The following is a 16,013-nucleotide window of genomic DNA, read 5'->3' on the forward strand; positions in this document are numbered from 1 at the left end:
AAGCCAACTGGGAATCCAGGGTAGAGACATTTGGCTTGTATAGTCATATTTTAGTTTTAAAGGTAATAGTAATGAACTTTTAGGATCAGAATGTGATCAAATAGTGATTCAAATAGTGGTAAATTCTTCAAAAGGACATACTGAGGGCCAGGGCTGAAGCTATAGCTTAATGGAAGAGTGCTTACCTAGCATGTGTGAAGCTTTGGACTGATTGATCTCAGAAAAAAGAAAATACTCAGTAAGTTTTTGGTAATTTATTCACAGTTCTGGTTTAGAGTCACTGGATTTGACAGAGTATGAAGATGAAATGACCAACTGGCTCAGAAAACTAAACATTCATTTCAAAGAATACAAAATCAAAACAAGAATGGTTCTAAATTTCCCCTACCTTGTACAAGAAGTATAATTTAAACAAATACCAAAATTTTATTTATGCAAAGACACATTCAGCCAGAAAATATTCAGAAAGTTAACAGGAATATTTCTATATCCATTCTGGAAAGGAGTACAGAAAGCAAATAATTTGAGAATTTCCAAAGTTGTTCTCATTAGCCTTCAATTATGCTATATTTTATAACATGTTGGTATCAAACTATTAACAGTCTTACAAGTTAATATGATAAAACTTAACAGGTTTACTTAATTATGGATATTACTGATCTGAAGCCAATGTCATCAGTCTTAATGTCACTGTCTTAGACTTAAAGATACACTTAAAACTAATCAAGCTGTTACGATACTGAAATGTTTATTTATAAACTTTAAAATGGAAAAGACTAATTAATATGTTAAAACTTTTAAACTTGAGACTCTAAACAAAGCAACCTGAAATCTGTATCCATGGCTGAAATACTGCCTGGTACTCTTGCACACAAATGTACTAAACAGTGGATACCATAAACAAAATAGCTTTACCATTCCTTTAAATTTCTTTGGCCTTTCCAAATTCAATGTAAATTATGAATTCTTTTCAACAAATACTTTGCAATGACATTGTGCTTTTTTAGAGAAAAATTATTTCACTTGTAGCACATAATAAATAGGTGTCTTTTATTGCTATAGAATATCCTAATTATAAGAAAAGGATAGAAACAAACTGACCCCAAAAAGTTTAAAACATGTCTGTCAAAGTAAACAATTCAGCTGGTTTCCTTCTTTCAAAAGTAATAGATAAATGTGAGAGCAGTATTACCAAAATGCCAAAAGCAGGCTCCTTTCCTTCCATCTCCCAGGATGAGACCTGGATTCCCAAGGAGACAGTATCATTTCAGAAACAAACCTGCTACACAGAAGAGGTTGTACATCACCCTGTGGAGGTTCCCGCAGAACAGAGACAAATGATTGCTTATCATCTTGGTATATTATTAACTGTTGTTTCTTAGAGTACCATAGACTTATGTATCGTTTTTAGAGTGGGACAAAGCAGCAAATACATTTCCTTCTTATGAACATATGTCCCAAAATTTGGACCACAGCTTAAGTAAACAAATCGATGCAGAGCATCAAACTCCTCAGCTCAACTCCATTTTTCCACTCTCACCCTGTCTTCCAAGTAGTCTGGCCTTCACAAGAACTCACTGGGAACAGTCAGACACCACTTTAGAGATGATATGGCTCTCATGCCTAGTACAATGACTTCCTCACAACAGGTATTAATAAATCTGGTTACATGGTTGTTACAAACTAAAGAATTAACATTACATTTTCTCTAATCTTTATTCCTATGGCACTGGGGATTAAGAAAAGAAGCTGACTTCAATGCCATAGCTATTTACCAGGACATGTGTTAAATGCTACATGTCTCCCTGCCTAACCAGGGCTCATGGGGTAAAAAATATGAGTGAACTTAAATTTTAAACACATTATAAAAAAAGAATTTTTTACAGAAAGACTCTTTTTGCAGAATATCTTTTTGAAAAATCAGATTTCTGTGTCCTAAATTACATTGGTGCTAGTGGGGCATGCTTACTTACTTAATGGTTAAAATATCTTTTGTATATTAAGAATAAAATAATTTAAAATAGTAACAGAGTAGAAAGCAAAAAGTGAAAAGGAATCATATTTATTTGGAAAACAGCACTTTTTTTTTCTATTTTGTTTTTTATTGTTCAGTTTAGGCCTTACCCTAACTTGTAGTGCATGTGGAGGGAGAGACTGATAAATAAGTTCAAAGAATTATGACAACACAGTTGACAAAACTGCATCATATAATCCAAAATAGCCACCAAAGAACTCTGAATGTCTCAAAGAATGAGTAAGTATTTTAGATGGAGGATAACCTAAGAATCCTGAGGTGGTCATTTCACAATCTCTCTCCCAGTGTACCGACATAGCATACCTTACAACCTAGAATGATGCACAAAAAAAAAAAAGCTAAAAACCCATACAAACCATGAGTATCGTATAGAATGTTACTACACCAACATAAACAACACTATACACATATTGAAGCACACACAAAATCTTAGAAATAATAAGGATAAAGCTAAAGAAGTACACATACGATGTAAATTGTGACCTTGTTCTGTATTAAACAAGTTTCCAGTCTCTTATCAATGAGTCCTTCTAAATTGCCTCAAAATATGCAAACTTTTCCCAATCCTCCTTCATAAATTTATAAATTGTAGCCATAACATCAACTTCAAACACATACTCAAAAGAAAGACTGAGCTTACTGACAACCGTGCTAAATATTTCACCTTCAAAATTTTAAAGAGAAAAGGACCTAACTAAAACATAAGCACATTCTCCTACAGCCCCCAAGGTTCTGTCCAAAAACCTCTGTGAAATTATTCCACACACAGTTTTGGAGTATCAAACTAATATTCTATTTTCAATATTTTAATCCAAATTATCCACTTCCATTTCTGACACTAGACAGCTAATAGCACTTTAGTATCACTTTATATTGTCTTCGCTCCTGAATAGAGGACAGAAACTACAGAAAGGAAAGCACCTCAGAAGTAATACTACATCTGATGTCATTCTACTGTGTAAACCAGGTAACTTTCTGAGCCTAACCTACCACACATCTAAGATCAAACAGCCAAAGTCTTATAAATCCTTCAAGCAATTACAAAATCTCCACACTGGCACTAAGGTATACTTGATGCAATGTAGTAAAGGAAGTTATTTTAATTCTAGGAAACTCTTCCTTGGTACAAAGCTGAAGACAGTAGTGAGCCTATTGATATGAGATTCTTAATAGCAGCAGCTTTGTGCTATAATTTCAAAGAAAATAAAAACGTCATTCAATAATTATTTTTTTAAAAAATACTAGTTACATGGACAAAACCTACTTTTAAGAGATGAAAAAAGAGAGAGATGAAAACAGCAAGGTGTAAGTAGGATATCCAATATCCTATCTTCAAATGTCAAGACATAATCAGTGTCTAAAACAGTTACTTTGAAGTATGTACTACAAAAGAATACACAATGTTCTCTTCAAGTCTGGAAGACAATGCACGACTACAACAGTCTGCTCCCTAAACTACCCTCCTACAGAGATAACAGACAAGCTGAAAAACTAAGTCAACTCAGGTATACATCCCACCAAGTCCTTCAGTTGTACAGTCTGACTTAAAATCAAAACAAAAACAAGTCTCAAAATAAATCACAGCCTATTCTCTATATATAAATTTAGCAAAACCTTCAGTAGATGTCTAAGAATTAGCATGTATTGTCACTGGCACTGAATATTCCTATTAAGTGCACTGCTCTTTCATTGGTCTGACCAAAAAGCAGCACTGGAAAAACAAAGGAAACTGCTTCAAAAATCTAACAACCGTCTCCTATTAAAGTGGAGGACTCAGAAATTCATTATTCAGTTCTTTAAAAAGGAAAAGGCAGTTAAAAATCTGATTTTAGCTTAGATATAGATTTAGGTCCTAGTGATCAAATTCCCCCACATATTACTGGAAAACTATAAGAGGAAATTGCACAAAAAATCATAAATTGAGTGAAATAACTATAACTGATATATAAATAAGGACTTTCTAAAAAAGAGTTTCAGGAAGTGACATTTTAAATACAAAAGGTGTCTTTGTTGATTGACTAAGTGTCCCAATTTGCTGATGTCCTCTACTCTACAGTTACAGATTTGGCAAGATTCCGTGGAAAATCAACCTGCAAAAAGAGGAAAGAATTAGATTACCAAAATATAGTAATAATATATCTTGGGTGGGGGGACTGGAAAAAGTACAAGGAAAGGTGCCAGTGCACTCAGGAAGAGCTACTTGGGTCTTCTCTGGAGATGGCAGTGGCTACAACAATAGAGGGATCAAATATATTACCACCCTACAGCATGCATTGTGTGAGTGTTTCAAACAACACAGAGCTTCCCAAAATGCTAATCACTGCTCCACTGAGAATCAAAGACTGAAAAAATAAGTGATTCCCCAGGTTGATCCCAGAATTGGAACTGAATGCTTCTTCAAGTTCTATGGACAAGAAAAAATGGTGATGTAAAGTTGCAAACTGGGTCAAGAAAAGTTAACGTGACATATAAATATTTAGTTGATCCCTCAGGAGGACAGCGTCAGGATGGACACAGGTTACTCACATCATAGCCTCTCAGCACAGCAAGATGGAAAGCCAACAGCTGTAGAGGGATCACACTGAGAATGCCCTGCAAGCAGTCCACTGAGTGAGGCACCTTGATAGTCCTTTTTGTGTTCTTAATGGTTTCAGTATCCTCCTTGTCACAGATTACCACAGGGCGCCCCTTGGGAGAAAATCACATGCAGACAAAGTCACCAGCAAACCAGTATTTGAGCTGCAGGACCCACATGTAAGCTCTTACTGCCCTCACTCAGACAGTGGCAAAAACATGCTGTTTGAGACTAATTAAAAAAAAAAAAAATCACAGAACCAAGAAACTCCAAGCTTAGTACTTGATCCCAAGTTTGCCTGCCTCTGAAGTTCAAGTTTACTACTAGTATGTTGTACTTAGTTATAGGGAGTAATAGCTTTTGGGATTCATAAGCCAACTAATCTAAAAGAGTCTAATAAGGACAATATTCATGACATTAATGTAAAATCTGAACACTACAGTTCCTTCTGAAAGAAGTACTTAAGAATATTAAATTAAGCCAGGCATGGTGGCGCATGCCTTTAATCCCAGCACTTGGGAGGCAGAGGTAGGAGGATCACCATGAAGTCGAGGCCACCCTGAGACTACATAGTAAATTCCAGATGAGCCTGAGCTAGAGTGAAACCCTATCTTGAAAAACCAAAAAGAAAAAAAAAAAAAAAGAATAGTAAATTAAAAGGAAGCAGCATGTTACCTGAAAAAGACAGAATTTGGAGAACAAGACCGGACCAGGCATGGAATCCCAGCACTCAGGATGAGGATGACCATGAGTTCAAGGCCACCCTGAGACTACATAGTAAATTCCAGGTCAGCTTGGTCTAGAGTGAGACCCTACCTTGCAAAGCCAAAAATTAAAAAAAAAAAAAAAAAAAAAAAACAACCTAGTTTGGGTTTGGTTCCACCTAGTAGGAGACCTTTGAGTTAAGACCCATCAAAACTATTGTCTCACTCCTTCTTTACATGTAAGAAAACCAATTAGCATGTAAACATGCTTTATAAGCCATCTACCTAGTACTGCTCTATCACTGTTAAGTACAAAATTCAACTGAGCTTTAATAACCCAACTCATAGACACACAAGGTATCCTCATAGACACCCAACTTACCTGCCGAGCAACCACCTGCTGCAGAGCATTCTGACACTTGGTGTAAGTGTGATCACGCATGATGATCATGATGACAGGCATCAGCTTGTCCACCAAGGCCAGAGGGCCATGCTTCAGCTCACCAGCGAGGATGCCTTCAGAGTGCATGTAAGTAATTTCTTTGATTTTCTAGTAACAAAGAACCAGGTAAGTAATGAGTCCACATTTCAAAAACCTGTTTTTAAATAAATACGTAAAACATCTGATATCATAAGCCCTAGTTTATCATGAAACATTAAAGAGCAATTAATCTGTAAGCTATCAGATCATTAATTCTATAGTACCAGCAAGTATGTGAGTTTGAAGCTCAAAAACAATATCCTTAAGGTTTCAAATGATTGTGAACATATGCATATTACTTTCAACAGTACCTCTATTTTCCTTGTGCATAATTCCCATTTCTTATCTAGAAAGCTATTATCTTTTATTTATATCTCTGTGTGTGTATGTGTGTATGTACACATGCGTACACATATAGGGTCATGAATGTTGCAGTGCACATATGGAGGTAAGGGGGTAACGGGTCAGCCCTTGCCTTCCACCTTGTTTGAGGCAGGGACTCTCTCATTCTTGTTGTTCACTGGTCTGCTCTGTTTGCCAGGTTAGCTGGTTCATGAGCTTCCAGGAAATTCTCTCTGCCTCCCATCTTGATGTTAGCATGTGGGATTATAGAAGCTCATCACAACTTCCAGCTTTTACATGAGATGTAAGGATCCAAACTCAGGACTGGGTGGCAAGCACTTTATTTAGTGAACCAGCTCCCTAGTACTTAGCACTTTTCTTCTTTTTTTTGAGGCAGGGTCTCACTCAAGCCAGGCTGAACTGGAACTCACTACGTAGTCTCAGGGTGGCCTGGAACTCACAGCGATCCTCCTACCTCTGCCTTCCAAGTGCCAGGCTTTTTTTATTCCCAGGGGTTTCAGGATCTCACGTTAGCCTAGACTGATCTGGAACTAACTGTGTAATCCAGAATGGCCTTGAGCTTACAGTGATCTTCCTATCTCAGCTGCCCTAGTGCTGGGATTATCTACTCACATTGTTTATTTTTTTTTTCCTCATGAACACAAATATTTATTGACATTATTTGTACTACTTGTACAGTATGTGAAGTTCTGGACAGCCTGGATTCACCATCTTCTTGTGGACTCTCTCATTTATAAATGAACATTTCTCTTTGGTATTCATTAGGTATTTGCCCAGATATTGGCCTCTGTCAAATAATAATTTTAAAAAATATATACATGTATAAAATAAAATAACCATGTTTCTATGAAACATAACTAAGAGTCTTATTTATTTGAGAGAGAGAAGAGATGGAGAATGGGCAAGCCAGGGCATCTAACCACAGCAAATGAACTCCAGATGCATGCACTACCTTGTGCATCTGGCTTACATGGGTCCTAGGAAATTGAATCTGGGTCCTTTGGCTTTGCAAGCAAGCACCTTAACCTCTAAGCCATCTTTCCAGCTCCCCCTACTCACATTTTTGACAATACATAAACTCAACTTACTTGTTAAACCCAAGTTATCATTCTAAAATATACTCTTCTTGTCTTTCCCTTTTGAATTAAGTTCCATGACACTTTCTCAAGGTAAAGAAACCACAATGGACATAAAGTGAGAACTTAAGTGTATCTGTTTCATTCAATGCTACAGTGATTGCCTAGCATTTGTAAGGCCCTGGGCTGTAACTCTGGCATCACAAAATAAAGCATGAGAGGCTAAGGAAATGGCTCAGTAGTCAACATCTTTTTGGTGCAAGCATGAGAATGCTAAGTCCATATCCCTCATATCTATGTAAAAGCCAGGCATAATGGTATGTACCTATAATCTGACCACTGGGGAGTTGGAAGCAGCAGCACCCCCAGGACTTACTAGCTAGTTAGTTTAGACAAATCAGTGTTTTCTAGGTATAGTGAGAGCCCTTGTCTCAGAAAATATAAGAGATAGGCTGGAGAGGTGGCTTAGTGGTGAAGGCACTTGCCTGCAAAGCCTAAGGATCCAGGTTTGATCCCCCAGTACCCATGCAAAGCCAGATGCACAAAGTGGTACATGCTTCTGGAGATCATTTTCAGTGGCTAGAGGCCCTGGCATGCCCATTCTCTCTGTATTTGCAAATAAAAAATAAAATTTAAGAGCTGGAGAGATGGCTTAGCAGTTAAGGCGCTTGCCTACAAGGCCAAAGGACCCAGGTTCAATTCCCAGGTCCCATGTAAGCCCGATGTACAAGGTGGTGCACACATCTGGAGTTCATTTGCAGTGGCTGGAGAGCCTGGCATACTTGTTTGCTTTCTTTCTCTCTCTCTCTCAAATAAAGAAATGAAAATAAATTAAAATTTTTAAAAAGGCTGGATGTTGTGGCATACATTTTTAATTCCAGCACTCAAGAGGCAGAGGGTAGGATTGCTGTGAGTTCAATGTCAGCCTGAGACTATACAGTGAATTCCAGATCAGCTTGAAGAAGACCTTACTTTGGGGAAAAAAAAAAAGTTTTAGCCAGGCATGGTGGCGCACGCTTTTAATCCCAGCACTCGGGAGGCAGAGGTAGGAGGATCGCTGTGAGTTCAAGGCCACCCTGAGACTACAGAGTGAATTCCAGGTCAGCCTGGGCCAGAGTGAGACCCTACCTTGTAAAACAAAACAAAACAAAAAAAGCTTTAGGGCTGGAGAGATGGCTTAGCGGTTAAGCGCTTGCCTGTGAAGCCTAAGGACCCCGGTTCAAGGCTTGTTTCCCCAGGTCCCACGTTAGCCAGATGCACGAGGGGGCGCACACGTCTGGAGTTCGTTTGCAGAGGCTGGAAGCCCTGGCGCGCCCATTCTCTCTCCCTCTATCTGTCTTTCTCTCTGTGTCTGTCACTCTCAAATAAATAAATTAAAAAAAAAAAAAAGTTTTAGAAAAAAAATATGAGGTGAGAGCAACTAAGAAAGATGCTTAATGTCTACCTCTGACCCCCACATGTACATACACACATGTGTCCATACATGTGAAACCACATACACACATGAATACATACCACACCTATATCTACAGACATAAAACAAAGATACATGTATGATGATGTGTCAGGACTAAAAGCCAAGAGATTAAAATTAATTGCATGAGAAACATACCAGTGCTCCTTCAAGACAAGTAGCATAATGATAGCCACGTCCCATTATCAAGACTGACTTCTGATGATACAGCTCAGTTGCCAGCTTCTGAATTTCATCATCCATGCTCAGTACTTCCTTAATCAAATCTGTAGAGAAGCAAAAATTAGTCATATCTAGAGTTGTAGTAACAATAATATGTTAATACCAAACAACAGAAGACCAGTATTTTTCTTCTATGGTATCAACATGCAATTTCTCAGCACACCATAGCAAAAGCTGAAAGATCTTACTAAATAGATACAAACCACAACTTCAAGAAGAAGAAAATTCCACCCAATACTCACTTTCTTACAAAAGAACAGAAAACTCAATAAACAGCCTTTGTTTAGACTTGCAAGGTAAGACGGTAAAGTAGAAGCTGCCTCCACATGACCCAGTTAAGGAGAAAAGTCAGGATAAGAAAAAAAGAGACCATGGGGTGGAGAGATGGCTTAGCAGTTAGGGTGCCTGCCTGCAAAGCCAAAGGACCTCAGTTCAATTCCCCAGGACCCACGTTAGCCAGATGCACAAGGTGGCGCATGCATCTGGAGTTTGTTTGCAGTGGCTGGAGGCCCTGGCGTGTCCATTCTCTCTCTTTGTCTGTCTGCGCACCTCTCTCACCCTCTCCCTCTCTCTCTCTCCCTCCCCCCCCCCTTTCTCTCAAATAAGTAAATACAAAATAAATCAAATATTTAAAAAAAAAAAAAGAAAAACAAGACCATAAGGGTTGGACTGCTTGCCTAGGATGCACAAGGTCCTGGGTTTAGTCACCAGCACTACATAAAACCAGGTGTGGTGGTGCACACCTGAAATCCCAGCATTTGGAAAGTGCAGGCGAAAGGATCAGGGGTTTAAGGTCATCCTTGCCCACAAAGTGAGTTTAAAGTAGGCCTGGGCTACATGAGATCACACACACACACACACACACACACACACACACACACATATATTTATATTTATATTTATATATTTAAATATATATATATAAAATCTTGGGCTGGGCATGATGGTGCATGCCTTTACTCCCAGTACTCAGGAGGCAGAGGTAGGAGGATCACCGTGAGTTTGAGACCACCTGAGATTTATACTGAATTCCAGGTCAGCCTGGGCTAGACAGAGACGCTACCTTAAAAAAGTAAAAAAATAGGGCTGGAGAGATGGCTTAGCGGTTAAGCACTTGCCTGTGAAGCCTAAGGACCCCGGTTCGAGGCTCGATTCCCCAGGGCCCACGTTAGCCAGATGCACAGGGGCACATGCATCTGGAGTTCGTTTGCAGTGGCTGGAGGCCCTGGCATGCCCATTCTCTCTCTATATCTGCCTCTTTCACTCTCGATCTCTCTCATATAAATAAATAAACAAACAAAAAAAATTAAAAAAATAAAGTAAAAAAATAAATAAATCTTGGGCAGTTAAGATGCTTGCCTGCAAAGGCTAAGGACCCCATGTTCCACTTCAGATCCCACATAAGCCAGGCGCACAAGGTGATGCAAGCACATACATGCTCACAAGATGGTGCACACATCTGGAGTATGATTGCAATGGCTGGGGACCTTGGTGCAACAATTGTCTCCCTCTCTCTCTCTCTCTCTCTCTCTCTCTCTCTCACTCTTTAAAAAAAAAGAATAATAATAATACAAAAAAAAGAAAAAGGAAAAAAAATCTTTAAAAAAAAGGCAAATTAAAAATGCTAAGAGATCCCATCTCACCCTAATGAGAATAACTATTATCATCATGAAAACAAAAATCAAAAACTTCTGACAAGGATGTGGGGAAAGAGGAACTGTTACATGCTTCTAGTGGCATGGCCACTATACAAGTCAGTGTGAAGGTTTCTCATAAATCTAAAAACAGACCTATCATATCAATACCACTCCTGAGTATTTACCTGAAAGAATCTAAATCAGCTTATTTTACCAAAGAAACCTGCATATGCTTATTGCTATGCTAGTCACAATAGCTAAGGGGTAAATCAGCCTAAATGACTATCAATGGATTGTATGGCATATATAGAATGGAATTTTATTTAGCAACAAAGAAGAATGACATTATACCATTTGCAGAAAAATGGATGGAACTAAAGATTATCATTAAGCAAAATAAGCTAGACTTTGACAAATATCATGTATTCTCTTATATGTGGTTTCTACATTTCAATATATCACCTTGGGCTGGAGAGATGGCTTAGTGGATAAGGACCCAAGTGTGATTACCCAGAACCCATGTAAGCCAGATGCACAAGGTAGTGCATGCATCTGGAGTTCGTTTGCAGTGGCTGGAGCCCTGGCATGGCCATTCTCTCTCTTGCCTGCCTCTTTCTCTCTCTCTCTCAAATATATATATGCTTATATGTGTGAATACCATGAAAGATGAAGGGGTACTGTATGGGTGGAAAAGGGTCAAAAGGAGGAAGGAGAGCAATGCGGAAAGAAAAACAAGTATCACATATTTTCCCTTGTCTGTAGACTCTAGATTGTGTGTGTGTGTGTGTGTGTGTGTGTGTATGCGTTTAGAGAGAGCAAAGGAGAGGGAGACCAGGTATAGGAAGGGGAGCAGTAAGTGGGAAAGGAGGGTACTGGAGGGTCAAGATACAATGACAAATGCATATGAAAATATACACCAGGTGTGCTGGCCCATGCCTGTAACTCCAGAATTTGGGAAATAGTGGCAAGACTGGGAGTTCAGGGTTACTCTCCACTACATAATGAGTTGGAGGCAAGCAAGAACTACATAAAACCCTATCTAGAAAATGACCAAAATAAAGACAAAAAGACTATAGAACACATTTTTTGCATGCTAACTAAAACTATGAAATTTTTAAAGTCTCTGCCAAAAATTAAAAAAGGTGAGCATGACAGCCTTCTTTAATCCCAGCAACTGGGAGACTCAGGTAAGAGGATCACTGTGAGTTCAAAGCCAGCCTGAGACTACACAGTGAATTCCAGATCAGCCTGGGGTTGAGTAAGATCCTACCTCAAAAAATTTAAAAAAAAAAAAAAAGAAGAGGAAGAAGAAGGTGGTATCTTCCTACCTGGCAGCCGTTTCAATCCAAGCATGATCTCTCTGCGTCTCTCTTGCATGGAGATCCTGTCATCACACATCATAAGGGCGAACATGACTAGGGACACAAACTGGCTGGTGTAAGCCTAAAGCACCAAAAAAAAAAAAAAACCAAAAAAAAGAAAGAAAAAGAAAAAGAAAATTAGCTGCACTTTCATTTTAAACAATTGGAACTTTAACAAAAAGATGAAAGTTAAATCCTCCTTCATCATACAATATACACTACCCATCTTTTAAAAGCAACATCAGTAATGCTGAGCTGACTCAGTACATGGACCCAGGGTCTCATGTAGCCCCCCAGGCTGGCTTCAAATTCATTATATAGACAAGGATGACCGTGAACTCCTGATTTCCCCTCCTCAGGGCTGAGATTACAGGTGTGTGCCACCACATTGCATTTGTGCAGTACTGGGGAGCAAATGAGTGCTTTGTTCTTGCAAAGCGAGCACTCTACCACAGAGCTGTGATCCCAACCCTGCTCTTTTAAGTCACGGACACACATGTAAAACCCCTCATTAAACTTCCTCACATCCCTAAGAAAGGAAGAAACACACAGAAGGAAGGTAGAAAGTCACTGGAAGGATCTGAGGTTCCTGGCACTCTGACCCACAGGTGGACTTTTGACTTTTTGTCAACCTTTGCCTCTTTCACATTCTCACTTTATGATATGTGTGTAAACTTGTTTGCGTGCATATAGAGGAGTGTATATATGCATATATGGAGGCTAGAGGAATACAGTGGGTGTCTGCCCCAATCACTCTCCCTACATTTATTAAGATAGGGTCTCTCACTTGATCCCAGAGATTGTCAATTTAGCTAGCCAGCTTACACCAGGGATCCCCTATCTCTGCCTTCGGAGCTCTGGGATTATAGGTGGGTCACCACTCCTGCCCAGCACTTACGTGGGTGCTGGGGGATCCAAACTAGGCCTTCATGCTTGCATAGCAAGAGCTTTATTGACTAAGCCAAAGTCCCAGCCTGTCCCTTTCTGAGATGGGGACTCACCCTATAATCCACGCTGGACTTGAATTCAAAGCAATCATCTTGCCTCAGCCTCCTGGTGTGATAGTGACACCTATAATTCTACTATTTGGAAGGCTAGGGCACAGCAGTATATGAATTCGATGCCAGCCAGGGTTACACAGTGAAACATTATCTTAAAAAAAAAAAAGTGTTGCAGAATAGAAAACTAATAAAAAAGGGAGAGGAGGGGCAGTCATGGTGGTACACACCTTTAAATCCCAGCACTAGGGAGGCAGAGATAGAATTGCTATGAGTTTGAGGCCACCCTAAAGCTAGTGTATTCCAGGTCAGTCTGGGCTAGAACAAGACTCTACCTCAACCACCACCCCCCCCCCAAAAAATTAATTAATTAGGGGCTGGAGGGATTGCTCAGTGGTTAAGGCATATCCCTGCTTGATTCCCCAGTACCCATGTACAGCCAGATGCAAAAAGTGGTACGTATGTCTAGAGTTTTGTTTGCAGTGGCTGGAGGATCCTGGCACACCCATTTTCTCTCTCTCCCCCTCCTTGCAAATAAATAAAAAACATTATTAAAATTCAGTAAGTAATTGAAAGTTTCACTACAGGATTGAAGAGATGGCTCAGCAGTTTAAAAGCACCTGCTTACAAAGGCTGTTGATCTGGGTTTGATGCTTCAATATCCACGTAAAGTGAGATGGAAAAGTGGTGTGTATGTCTGGAAGGTGTTTGCAGTGGCAAGAGACTTTGGTGTCTATTAGCACACATACAAATAAAATTTATACAGATATACATTTATATTTATACAGGTTTAATTATATCAAAATAAATAAAAAATTTTAAAACTTCCAGCCCTATTACTAAGAATAATGACATTAACATTATCATTTGTGAATACTGACCCCTAGCTTTTAGTTTTTCTCTTTATATTAAGAAAATTAATTAATTACAAAACTGGGTGTGGTATACCTGTTAATTCCAGCACTAAGGTGGAGTCAGAAGGATCAAAGTTCAAGTCCATCCTTGGCTACATAGCCAATTTGAAGCTAGCCTGAGCTACATGTGACCCTTCTCAGAAAAAAAAACTCTCAATTATTAGCAGGCATAATTTCTTATTTTTCTTTTACTTCTAACTAGTATCACGAGCATCTTCCCTCTATGTAAAGGCACAGAAGAACCTTGGACAGTTTTTTTCCCTACAGTGTCAGATGTCCCATATATTAAGGGCTTAAAAACCCATGTATTTTTAGGATCCTTGTTCAACCCCCAGTACTAAAAAGCAAAAACAAGAAACCAAGACTGTTGTGAGAATTAACTGAGAAGATACATGTACAGCATCCAGCACAGTGCAAGACATACTACTCAAAACACACTATACTGTACTGGCAAAAACTTGAACTAAGAGACATGTGCTCTTCAACACACTACAACTGCCATTATTCTACAACTTGCAGCCAATACCATTCAGACCACTCTTGTTTTCATAAGCTATATGCAAATTTGAGTTATGCCTTTTTTGTCACATTCTATGGAATTTACTCTGTAGTCCCAGTCTGGCCTCAAACTCACAGCAATACTCCTATTTTTGCCTCCCAAGTGCTGGGATACAGGAACGTGCCATCACATCTGTTTTGTTTTGTATCGGTCTTTTTTGTCCCCTCCCCCCCCAGGTAAGGTCTCTTTGTAGTTCAGGCTGACCCGGTATTCACCGTGTAGTCTCAGGGTGGCCTCAAGTAATCCTTCTTATCTCTGCCTCCCAAGTGCTGGGATTAAAAGGTATGTGCCACCAAGCCCAGCTATTATGTGTCTTTTGATAGTTCCTACTCTTAACCTTAGCCTCTCATTGGCAGTGTCTGCTTTCTCTTATGCCATTTTCCAGATATTCATCATGATGAGAATAATACATTTTTGTCTTTTGTCATTGGTTTTCATTTAGCGTGAAGGTTTTGAAGTGTATTCATGTTGTTAATAATATTAATGCATTTTTTAAAATTAATTTTGGGGCTGGAGAGACAGCTTAGCAGTTAAGACATTTGCCTATGAAGCCTAAGGACCTAGGTTCACTTCTCCAGAACCCATGTAAGCCAGACACACATGATGGCACATGTGTCTGGAGTTTGTTTGCAGTGGCTAGAGGCCCTAGTGTGCCCATTCTGTTTGTCCTTCTCTCTCTCTCATAAATAAAGAAATGAAATATTTTTAAAATTTTTAATTTTTTATTTTGAGGTAAGGCCTCACTCTACCCCAGGCTGACCTGGAACTCACTCTAGTAGGCTGGCCTCAAACTCACAACAATCCTCCTACCTCTACATCCTAAGTGCTGGGATTAAAGGACTGGCCAGTACATTCTTTTTTGGACGTCCTTTTGAGAACATTTTTAAGAATCTTAACATAGGGCTGGAGAAATGGCTTAGCGGTTAAGTACTTGCCCGTGAAGCCTAAGGACCCCGGTTTGAGGCTCAATTCCCCAGGACCCACATTAGCCAGATGCACAAGGGGGCGCAAGCATCTGGGGTTCATTTGCAGTGGCTGGAAGCCCTGGCTCGCCCATTCTCTCCCTCACACACTCTCTCTCTGCCTCTTTCTCTTGTTGCTCTCAAATAAATAAAAATAAACAAATTTTTTTAACCTTAAAATAAGTATAGATGTACAGAAAGCTGCAAAGTTGTATTAGCTTCATATATTACACATACAACCATGACAAAATACCTGTGGCTGAAGGAAAAGGGGGAAGGTTTAGTTTAGTTCAGTTTTGGAGGTCCCAGTTCAAAGTAAGGCAGCCTCATTGTTTTGTGCCTTTGGCAAGGATGTAATTTCACAGTGGGAGTACTTGAATCATTAGCCAGGAAGCAAAGAGGGTCTTGAGAGTTGGGCTCAAAAGCTCTTTCAAGGACATGCCAAAGGATCTCCCACTAGGCCTTGGCTCCTGCCAGTAGGAGAGGTCTCACCACTTCCCAGTAGCGGCACTCTGGGGACCAGGTCTTTAACGGGCAGTTGGGGGAAACATGGCATTCCAGCATAGCACAAACACGAAGAAGTCCCAAGTACTCTTCAATTCATTTCCAAACCCAGTGCTTACATCTTGAATAAAAAGGAGATAGCTTTCTA

General features: G+C 39.4%; 1 protein-coding gene across 1 annotated transcript in view; it reads right to left on the reverse strand.

Annotated features, from left to right (window-relative positions):
* Positions 1-239: 239 nt before the first annotated feature.
* Gfpt1 (glutamine--fructose-6-phosphate transaminase 1) overlaps positions 240-16,013 on the reverse strand; it is a 114,231-nt gene continuing 98,457 nt past the window's right edge. The window contains exons 15-19 of the mRNA XM_045151882.1: positions 11,896-12,010; positions 8,847-8,974; positions 5,697-5,864; positions 4,562-4,723; positions 240-4,125 (exon numbers count right to left, since the gene is read on the reverse strand). Coding sequence (XP_045007817.1) covers positions 4,081-4,125; positions 4,562-4,723; positions 5,697-5,864; positions 8,847-8,974; positions 11,896-12,010 — 618 coding nt within the window. The 3' untranslated portion in view covers positions 240-4,080. The remainder of the gene's footprint in view (positions 4,126-4,561; positions 4,724-5,696; positions 5,865-8,846; positions 8,975-11,895; positions 12,011-16,013) is intronic.

Source organism: Jaculus jaculus, chromosome 6, assembly GCF_020740685.1.
Source record: "Jaculus jaculus isolate mJacJac1 chromosome 6, mJacJac1.mat.Y.cur, whole genome shotgun sequence".
In the NCBI taxonomy this organism is placed as follows: Eukaryota; Metazoa; Chordata; class Mammalia; order Rodentia; family Dipodidae; genus Jaculus; species Jaculus jaculus.